We start from the raw sequence: 11,341 nt of genomic DNA, 5'->3' as shown, positions 1-11,341 counted from the left end.
CGAGAGACCGTCCGAGAAAGAACTCATACCCAAAGAACCAGGACTCAGGGGCGATGGACCGAGAGCACCGCCCGCAATGGGGAACGGCAAGTCGAGTCGCAAGTCGGGGAGAGTACCGAATCCACGGGAAATAATACCAGGAATACCGGCGAAGTGGCTTACCTGGCTCAGAAGTTGCGCAATTTGAAGGAGCAAGTGGAAGGTAGAACCAAGTCTCCAGGTCAGACATTACTCACCGCTTTTCCCTTCTCAGCTGAAATCATGGCGTACAGGATACCCGGTGACTTCAAGTTTCCGGAGCATGCGACTTTCGACGGGTCAGGCGACCCACTCGAGCACCTCCTGGGCTACCAGGCAAAAATGCAAGTTCTAGGGGTCAAGGACCCAGTCATGTGTCGCGCCCAGAGATGACTCGTTGCCTTACCCCCGGGATCGATCCGCAGCTTCAAGGAATTGGCTGACCGTTTTATGGGCGACATCCACCAAGACGAAGGTGAGTCCCTCAAAACATACCTAGCACGATGGCAGAAGGAAATACAGTCCATTGAAGAGGTTGAGGATCAGACCGCCCTAACATTTTTCATCGAGTCACTCCGATCAGGTCAGTTGTACCGAGATTTGCGGGATAACCGGCCAACCACGTACGCGGAGGCCATTCACATGGCCAATAAGCGAGCCAACACCAAGCAATCAATGAAGTACAAGCGACAACGTGAGGTCGGAGGGGCCTTCGAAGGGAAACGAACCCGAGCGGACGTGAAGGAAAGACATCAGGATCCGCCCAGGCGATAGGAGTATCGACGCGTATACGATAGATCCAGTACTCATTGGCCGACCCCCCAACACCCAGTACATGAGGTACAAGTGGTAGCGCCGCTCCCGCCGCCTCCGCCCAGCGAGCATACGACGGCTGCTGACCCGGGTAAGCCAGCCAAGTACTGTCGCTACCACAAAACTTATAGCCACAATACGGAAGATTGCTACTACCTAAAGAAGATTATGGAGGGGATCATCCAGCAAGGTACGTCGCCCCCTAATCAGTGGCGCCGAAGATCTACGTCTCAGGCCAAGGAAAACGGCGACCCCTCTGGGTCGGCTGAGGTGAATCGCGGCAAGCAGCCGGCATCTGAGGAAGACGAGGCTCAGTGGAGACAGAAACCGGTCATTAATATAATAGTCGGCGGACCTGAAGGAGGAGACTCCTCCAACACTCGCAAGACCTAGGCTTGGTAGTTTTATGTGGGAACGGTATATGGGCGTGAAGGTAGCCCGAAAAAAGCATGCAGAGAGCCCATAACCTTCACGGATAAGGATTTACCGACTGGCCAGACACCGCATCGCGACGCCCTAGTGATTGAGATGGATGTGAATGGGGTGGTCGTTTGACGAATCCTGGTGGACACCGGGAGCAGTGTCAACTTCTTGTATTTGGAGACCTTCACCAAGATGGGCCTAACACGGGAACGGCTGACCCAGTAAAGATGCCCCAGGCTGGCTTCACAGGAGACTCTATAGAGGCCGAAGGATCCATTACCTTGCCAGTTGAGGTACGTAGTTATCCCAACGTACAAAAGTTGGATATGAAGTTTATCGTGATGGACTTAGCCTGCTCCCACAACGCCATTCTCGGACGACCCGGCATCTGTGCATGAAGTTCCGCATTGGGAGCGTTGATCTCCATCGAGCATCTGTGCATGAAGTTCCGCACGCCGACTGGAGTCGGCGAGGGTCGCCCGCGAGTGCTATCTGCAGGCCTGCCGAGGAATGGGGAAACGAGAAATAAGGGTGCACGAAATTACTGAGCGGACCATAAAGAAAGCAATGCCGCCCCATCCTAAGCCAGCCATGGAATTAGAAGAAATCGAAAATGACCCGGTCCGACCGGAAAGGCGGGTAAGAATCGAAGTCGGCCTCAGAGAAGAGGTGCGAGTAGAAGTTATGCGCGTGCTCCGAGAAAATCGTCTGGTCTTCGCCTGGGGACCAGAGGACATGCCGGGAGTGGACCGCTCCATCATCTCTCACCGACTCGCGATAGATCCCAGCCACCGGCCCGTGATCCAGAAAAAGCGATACCTAGCTAACGACCGAAGAGAATTCGTGAAAAAGGAAGTCAGCACGCTCTTGGCTGCCGGCCACATCCGAGAAGTAAAGTATCCAGATTGGTTGGCCAGTGTGGTGCTGGTGCCAAAGCCACCGGCCTGAAGGATGTGCGTGGATTACACCGACCTCAACAAGGCCTGTCTGAAGGATCCCTTTCCTCTACCCAGAATCGACTAGTTGGTCGACGAGACCGCGGGGTCGGCCCTGTTGAGTTTTATGGATGCCTTCCGAGGCTATCATCAGATATACATGCACAAAGCTGACGAGGAGAAGACAACCTTCATCACCCCCGACGGTGTATACTGCTACCCGGTTATGCCCTTCGGGCTCAAGAACGCGGGGGCTACCTACACCTGAATGGTCGCTCGCCTGTTCCAGGGTCTGCTAGGGAAGTCTATGGCGGCGTACGTTGATGACATGTTGGTCAAGAGTCCGGAAGAGTCAAGTCATGCTCAAGACCTGGCCGAGTGCTTTCAAGTGATGCTTAAATAAAACTTGCGGCTTAATCCCAAAAAGTGCGCCTTTGCTGTGCAAGGAGGAAAATTTTTGGGATACATGGTGACAAAAAGGGGTATCGAGCCGAATCCCGAGAAGGTCCAAGCTATCATGGACATGCAACCCCCCAGTACCATCAAAGACCTACAATGGTTGACCGGTCGGCTGGCCGCTCTGAGCCGATTCCATAGCAAGGCAGTAGATAAGACGGTGCCTTTTTTCAAGGCCATGAAGAAGAAAGAAGGCTTCGCGTGGACAGCCGAATGCCAGGAATCCTTTAAGGAGTTGAAAAGGTACCTTTCTACACCTCCTGTGTTATCCACTCCTCAGGTCGGCGATCCCTTGTACCTATATCTGGCGGCATCACCCAAGGCTGTTAGTTCGGTGCTCGTGCAAGAGGAAGAACGGGTCCAGTATCCGGTTTATTACCCGAGTTCGGTGCTCGTGCTCGGTATACGTGTTGGTGGTTACAGTACGGAAGCTGGCACCATACTTTCAAGCACATACTGTCCGAGTCCTAACGGACCTACCCCTGGGAAGCGTGCTGAGGAACCCCACGTCCTCAGGATGACTCGTCAAATGGGCTGTAGAGCTGACCCAATATGGGATCGAGTACCAACCCCGCCCTTCGATCAAGGGGCATGCGTTGGCTGACTTCCTGGTCGATTGTACAATGGGAGAAGTCGACGGAATCCCAACCTTGGAGGAAGATTCAGGAGAATGGTGGGAGCTACATGTCGACGGGGCGGCGAGTAGTCAACATTGCGGCGACGGAGTCATGCTAATCACGCCAGAAGGATTTCGATTGTATTATGCGTTGAGCTATCAATTCCAAGCATCCAACAATGAAGCAGAGTATGAAGCCATGCTGGGAGGTATCAGAGTCGCTAAAGTTTTGGGAGTCGACCGCTTACGTATCTAGACGGACTCACACCTTGTGGTAGGCAGGTGTCCGGAGCCTGTGAAGCCAAAAGCAGTCGGCTGGTACGGTATAAGGAAAAAACCGTGGAATTGTTGAAGGAAATTGTCGCACATGAGATAGAGCATATCTCCCGATTCGACAACGCGGAAGCTGACATTTTGTCAAAAATCGCCTTGGAGGGGGTGCCGGAACATATCCTAAGAATTTTCCAAAAGGAGGACCTACTCCGACCCAACATCGAGGAGTCAAGCGAAGAAATTCAACAGGTGAGAACCCTGGAGTGGGACCGCGACAAAAACCAAGAAATGTTCTCGATCGAAGACATACTACATTACAAGGAAGAGTGAAAATTTCCTGACGACCTCACGGTCGCCTCCCGAGTCCGGAGAAAAGCCCCTTCCTTCGAGATCGTGGATGGGCAGCTGTACAAGAGGTCATTCAGAGGCCCCCTCCTCAAGTGCCTGCTTCGGCCAGAGGCGGAGAAATTAATGGACGAGACCCATCGGGGGATATGTGCGGCTCACCATGTAACTCCCCGAAATTTCAAATCTTTTAAAACTTATATAATAAAGGTGAATTCTCATTAAATCCCAAAATTAAACACAAGAGTGCGGGGTGCTATGCCACATCTGAGCTGGAGAACTCAGATGCACAGGCTAACTAAATATCCTCAAAGCAATGTCAATACATAATTGTGGCACGCAGGCCGAAAGGAAAACTAACTAATCTATGCTCCGGATCTCTAGCGCGCTCCGGGGTCTACTCATCTGTGCATGAAAGCCAAATATATCTGTTCAGCGAATGATGCTGGTAACCCACTCCGACGCATTGAAATACATATAGATAGTTATATATATATATATATATATATATATATATATATATATATATATATATATATATATATATATATATATATATATATATATATATATATATATTATATGAAAACCATTTTGAAGCAGGAAGATGTAAACTTAGGAGACTCTAGCTTTAAAACCAGGGATAGACTCGACAGATAGGGATAAACACATTAAGCGATGATGGACAGTTATATAGAAGCAATATCATAAAGAACATGTATCTAGGGTCACTGTTCACTTTCAGATCATTCACATAATCATTCAATCATCATTCAAGTCACACAAGCATACTTTGGTGGCGCCACGGGACTAATCGCATGCCCCGAACATGAGGGTTAGTACATATAGTACTAACACGGCCCCGCAGCACCCTACCTCATACCGCAGCATGAAGGGGTTGATCGCAACCAACCGTATAGACCGTCGACGAACTCGACGGCGGATCATAGCCATACACACCGCTGACGTGCTCAGTCGGTGGACTGTGATCCTCTTTACAAGGGGGGACTGCGACCCTACACACCACTTGACGAACTCAGTCGGTGAGTCGTAGCAGATCAAGCCCTACACACCGCCTGAGGAACTCATTCGGTGGGCGATGATTTTCGGACACTACGACCCTACACACCGCTGGCCCATACACTCGGTGGATCGCAGCCAACCGTAGCCCTACACACCGCCTGATCACTCATTCGGTGGGCTACAGCCTTCCTCGGGCTAATGGCCCCACACACCGCCTGGCGCGTCCAGTCGGTGGACCATAGCACACGAGGCCCATGTGGACCGCACCCCAAGAAGTGAATCACTGACCGCAGCCAGGAAAATGAACCGCAGCTCATAAGTAACCAATTTGACCGCAGCCAACTTCTGAACAGCAGCTCAGGAACTCCCAATTTGATCGCAACCAAATTGGGGAATCATGCATCACATAACACATAGTGGCACGTATTGGCATATTGGGAAGGGGGAGACGTATAAATAAACTTACGTGTGATCATTCTCAAACAAAGAATAGTCCTAAGGGGTTCATACATCTTCCACCTAGGCCAACGGGTTACCGATTCAACTAGCATGAAATTCCTAAGACTCTCCTACCATACGAATGGTACCTGAAACATCAAACTAGACTCATGCACGACAAACGGGGTCCGTTGGGACACCACGGGGATTGGGGAACATCAAACGACGAAGCCAAAGACCCGGGGTGGGTGACGAACCAGCGGGTAGCCGGTGGGTGGAGGGCTACCCGCCCGCAACGAATTTCCAGGCAGCGGGTGCCCGGCGGGCAGACGCCTGCCCGCCAGCTGCCCGCTGCCTGGCGGTGTCTCTTTGGGCAGCCGGTAGGTGGCGGGTCCCCCTACCCCCCACTGACTCTTTGCCAAATTAAACGCCCCGCGATCCTTTGTGGAACCCGAAACCATGCTTAGACACTTTTAAACGCAAATAACGACACCATGTAGGCAATTAATGGATCAAAAGCAAGAATCATATTGAACACATCCTAACATGACTTCTAAACATAAATAACACCCGAACATGCGAATTCCCACCCAAATGTAAATCAAGAACATCACAATTCAAATTCCCAATCCAACCTAGGGCTCTAATCCCATCCAAATCATCAAAATCATATTTTATTTCTATCATCAAGAAACATCAAGATTTATCAAGAATCATCACATAAATATCAAGAACCTCTTTTTGACATCAAGATCACCCATAGAATCATCACATCAATCAACAGGATTATATCATGAATAACATAAAGGAATTCATCAAGACACAAGCATATAGGGGGAGCCAAAGAAGGAGATTATAGCAAGGAAAATAGGTTTTGTTGAGACATGGGTTACCTCTTAGCCTTAATTAATTTCCTTGGCTATGAAGGGTCTTTATTTAAGATTTATTCTTTCTTGATTTCTCCTATGGGAATTCTTGGGAATTCTTGTGTGGTGAAAGTTATTGTGGTGTGAGTTCTAGGTGCCTTCTATGTCCCTATTTATATATCTAAGAGTCCCAATTAGGGTCTAAGTGGTATGGATTTGCTAATTTTATTTCCTATAGGACTAAGGGATTGGCTTTAGGGCTAAGGGCCCATGGACTATGGTGGACCCCTTTTAGCTAATTAATGGATTTTAATTCTCTTTTTAGGCTGAGTAATTAATTAATTAATTTGGTTTAGGGGTCGTAACACGGGGTGTTACACTCTCTCCGCCTTACAAGAGGCTTCGTGGTGCGTGGATCCATTCTTTCACCCCTGGACGCCACGTATTTTGGCCTCCTGATTAGGAAATGTGGCCCCACGTGTTGTCTTTGCTAGGGTAGATTAGATTCTGGTGAAGTGGTGACTGGGAAGTTCGGGTCTACCTTTGTTTCCTGCTCCTGAGCTGGATGCCCCGCGAGTGCCCAATAAGGTCTCGATTGCTGCCACCCTCTGGTCTAAAGCACGTGTTGCGTGGATTAGGGACGAGAGTCCCTTGTCCATGATTTGGTTTTACCGGGTGAGCTGTGCGAGGATGCGCTCGTTGACGGATTCTTCATTTCGGCCCCTTGGGTTTCCCCTTGCTTGTGCGGGCGCCGGTGGGTTAGGCTCGCTATCCTCCTCTTGTTCCTCATTTCCCTCCAGTCCCCCACATTCTTGCATTGCCCATTTGAGCTTTTTGTTGGAGATATTGATAAGCTTAATTTCTAGGCATTATTTAGAGTAATTTTAGTTAGTTAGTTGAATAAATAAATTAAGTTTTTGAGTTAATTATATTATAAATATTATATTTAGTTATATGTTACTAGTTTAGATGAGTTTTAATAAATATTAGCCTAATGTTTGCATTTTTATTAATATAAATAAGAATTTTATTTTAAGTATAGGATTAAATTTATTTGGTAGTTATATCTTCAATTTTAAATAAGTATTTTAATAATTAAGTCTAATAAGTGATGTCATTAGGTTAGAGTTATTTTACTTTAACTTAAAGTGTTGTTTTGTTTATTTTTCTTGAAGGATTCACGCAACACAGAGCGGAAAATAAAAAGAAGGGGGGTTGCTTTTGTGTTAAGAATTAGAGAGACGGCAGAATATTGACGACGAAAGCAGAACACGAAAAAAAGAGCTTGGGAGCGCAACAACAGCTCGGCGAGGAAGCGAAGAAATTTTCGAGCTTCAATCACAGCTATCATCTCTTAAGCTTGAATTATTTTTCTTCCCTACTTTATTTCTTGTTTAAATTTTCAGAATGATGTTTCTTGAACAATTTATACATTTAATTATGATTATTGGCTAGAACTTTAATTAGGGATTTGGATTAGCCTAGATTAGATTAATTAATTATTCTTCATGATGTGTTGATTCATCTAATTTCAATTTAATAATTGAACTTGATTATATTTATTTTATGTATTTTAATTGTGGATTGTGTGACTGGCCACTGCATAATTCTAATATTAGGGTTCATAAGAAGAACTGACAGGTGAATTATGAACCTAGAACTCGTAAGATAAACATAATTGACCTAAACTAGACATATCTTTAAGTATTTGTGGTGATATTTGATTGTTGCTTAATGGGTTCAATTAATGTTGGTGAGATATCGACGGATGATCACAGTTAATTGGATACAACCTAGTAGCTCGACGGAGTATTAGGATATATTTGAAACAATCATCACTATAGTCATAAGAATCAATACTTAGGAGAGTTAGTTAATTATCTAATAGGTGAACCCCAAATCCCTAGTCTTCTCTCAATTGGAATTTTCTGTGCTTTAATTTCATAAATATTCTTTTTAATTATATTAATTCTAATTATTTGAGATTTTCCTAATCAACAAATTGATTATTTAAGATAAAGTTAATAGTGTTCTTCATGGGATCGACCCTGGAATACTCCAGGAATTTATACTCTGATTGACTCTGTGCGCTTGCAGATTATAACAATCAAGTTTTTGGCGCTGTTGCCGGGGAACACTTTATTAAATTGTTTTCTTTAAGTTTTTCTTTTCAAATTTATTTTAGTTGTTAGGTTCGTTATTATTTTATTTTTATTTTTATTTAGTTTTTGTTTTTCTGTTTTTATTTTGTTTTGTTTATGAACTTAAGGCGTTCACTAAGACATAAAAGCGCTGAATTATTTCCTATTGATCTTGAAATTGAGCGTACTTGCAGAAAAAACAGGGTACGAAGGCGGCTTGAAATGGCTGAAAACAAAGAGTGGGTCAACAGGATGACCCCGTACCACCAATAGTTCCACCTCCTCACAATCAAGTATCTCAACCACGTCTTCGAGACATCCAAAGACCAGTAATAATTGTTAATCCCTCTTGTATTCAATTATCTGATGCAGCTAGGAATTATGAACTCAAGAGTTTCCATCTGAATATGCTCCCTACCTTTAACGGTTTGGGAAGTGAAGATGCTTTGGGTTTCATGCGAGAGCTCTATAGTACGGTACAAACTTTACCTTTAAATAATTTATCTGAAGAAGAGCTTAGAATGAAATGTTTTCCATATTGCATGAGGGGTAATGCTAGGCAGTGGTTGTTAAATTTACCAGAGGGTTCTTTAAGAACTTGGGATGATGTTTATAATGCTTTCATGTTTAAATATTATTCATCTCAAAAGACAATGGACTATAGGAGTAGAATATGCACTTTTACTCAAAGAGAGGGTGAATTGTTTCGTGAGGCATGGGATCATTTTAAATTGCTTTTGACCCAATGTCCACACCATCAATTCCCATTGTTATTGTTGACACAATTCTTTTATGATGGTTTAACTCCTAATTGTCAGTCTCTTGTAGATACTGCTGCAGGTGGATACACAGGTGATAAAAATAGTGATGAATTAGAAGCTATCTATGAGAACTTAGCTACTAATTCTCGACAAAAGGTAGTGAGAGGTCGAAGAGCTGTTGTGCATGAAATTAGCACACAATCTGAGTTGACAACACAAATGGCTGAATTGACTAAACATATTAACTTGTTGATGACTCGTGATAGTTCGAATAGAGAATTTTGTGCTTTTTGCAATACATATGGTCATAATTCTTCTGTCTGTATGAATGCAGAGTCATCACAACCATCTTATGAGGAAGCTAATTACATGGGATCCAACATGGGTAGGCAACCACCAAGAAATGATCCATTTTCTAATACATATAATCCAGGTTGGCGAAATCACCCTAACTTCTCATGGAGAGATCAAGGTAATGGTAATGCAAGACCAATGGGACCACCTGGATTTCAACAACAAGGACCATAAGGATTCTAGCATCAACAATACAGACCTTTCCAGCAACCACCTGCACCACAACAGTCTCAACTTCCTGCTCAAGAGAAGAAGTCTCAGTTGGAGGAGATGTTCATGCAATACATGGCTAGCCAGGACACTATGATGAAGAAAATGGATGCAAAGATTGATAAGGTTGCTCAGTCTAACCAAGCATCTATTCATAATTTAGAGGTGCAAGTAGGTCAGTTGGCTAAATTGGTTGCAGAAAAATATCGAGGTAAGTTTCCTAGTACCACTGAAATAAACCCTAGGGAAGGAGCTATGGCTGTCACGTTGAGAAATGATAAGATATTGAATGAAATTATGAAAGAAAATGAACCCACGAGGGTTGAGAAAGAGAGTGATAAAGAAGAGGATCAAGTGCCTAAAGAGAATTCTAGTGATCAAAACCTCACTTCCTCTATAGTAAAACCTTATGTACCCCCCGTTCCATATCCACAAAGGTTACAAAAGAGGAACCAGGACAATAACTTTAAAAGATTTTTAGAGATTTTTAAAAAATTGCAAATTAATATTCCTTTTGCAGAAGCACTTGCTAATATGCCATCTTATGCCAAGTATATTAAGGAAATTGTGTCTAATAAAAAGAAACTGGAAGAGTTTGCTATTGTGCATCTAAATGAGGAGTGTAGTGCTATTCTACAAAGCAAATTACCTCCTAAGCTAATGGATCCAGGAAGTTTTTCTATTCCTTGCACTATTGGTAATACTGTCATTGATAAATGTTTATGTGATCTAGGTGCTAGTATTAACCTTATGCCTTTAACTCTTTTCAAGAAGTTGGAAATAGCTGAAATGAAGCCAACAACAATCTCTCTTCAACTTGTTGATAGATCAGTCAAGTACCCGCTTGGAGTAGTGGAGGATATATTGGTAAAAGTTGGTAAATTTTATTTTCCTGCTGATTTTCTGATTCTTGATATGGGTAGTGACACAGATACATCTCTTATACTTGGTAGGCCATTTTTGTTGACAGGAGGAGTATTAATTGATATGCCTTTAGGGAAATTGATTTTTAGAGTAGGTAAAGAAAAAGAGGAATTCTCTATCTCTAAAGCTGTAAAATTTCCAACTTTTGATGAATCATGTCTTTTTGTTGATGTTATTGAGAAACCTTCAGAAGAAGAATTTGTTAAGCATTCACCTAGTGAAACACCACATCAACTTGAACTTAAACCACCTTCATTGCGGTTCAAATACGAATTTTTGAGTAACAATGATACTTTTCTTATGTTTTCTTATGCTCATTTACTTCATGCAAAAGAAGAGAGATTGTGGAGAACATTGACTAAAGCTTGGCATGACAAAAATAATTTTTGGATAGAATTCAATGTAGGGCAAGAAGTTTTGTTGTCTAATTCTTGTCTTAAGTTTTTTTCTAGAGAAATTGAAGTCTAGATGGTTTGGTCCTTTCATGGTCACTAAAGTTTGTTCGTATGAGGCCATAGAGATTGAAAGAGAGAAAAATAGACCATTCATGGTTGCTTCACCAAAAGGCAGCCCCGGAAGAAACTGGCAACTAACAGGGAAGTTTCCTGTTTATTTCATTTTCTCATACTTGCTTTTATATTTAACATTGAGGACAATGTTGAGTTTGAGTGTGGGGAAGAGAAAGTAAGATTAGGGGATGTTTTCTGCAAGTTTTATGCAAAATAGGCAATATCAAAAAAAAATT

At 43.8% G+C, this 11,341-nt stretch overlaps 1 protein-coding gene across 1 annotated transcript; it reads left to right on the top strand.

Moving 5' to 3' along the window:
* Window positions 1-9,777: 9,777 nt before the first annotated feature.
* Window positions 9,778-11,064, top strand: LOC109154970. The gene has a single exon (XM_019302702.1). It carries the CDS (start codon window positions 9,778-9,780, stop codon window positions 11,062-11,064), a length of 1,287 nt encoding a protein of 428 aa, XP_019158247.1.
* The last annotated feature ends 277 nt before the right edge of the window (window positions 11,065-11,341 follow it).

Source organism: Ipomoea nil, unplaced genomic scaffold (assembly GCF_001879475.1).
Source record: "Ipomoea nil cultivar Tokyo-kokei standard unplaced genomic scaffold, Asagao_1.1 scaffold0276, whole genome shotgun sequence".
NCBI classification, from domain to species: domain Eukaryota; kingdom Viridiplantae; phylum Streptophyta; class Magnoliopsida; order Solanales; family Convolvulaceae; genus Ipomoea; species Ipomoea nil.
This window is presented reverse-complemented; position numbering and strand designations above follow the sequence as displayed.

Coding starts and splice junctions, on each gene's coding strand:
- LOC109154970 (XM_019302702.1), top strand. CDS start 9,778: ATGGATGCAAAGATTGATAAGGTTGCTCAGTCTAACCAAGCATCTATT.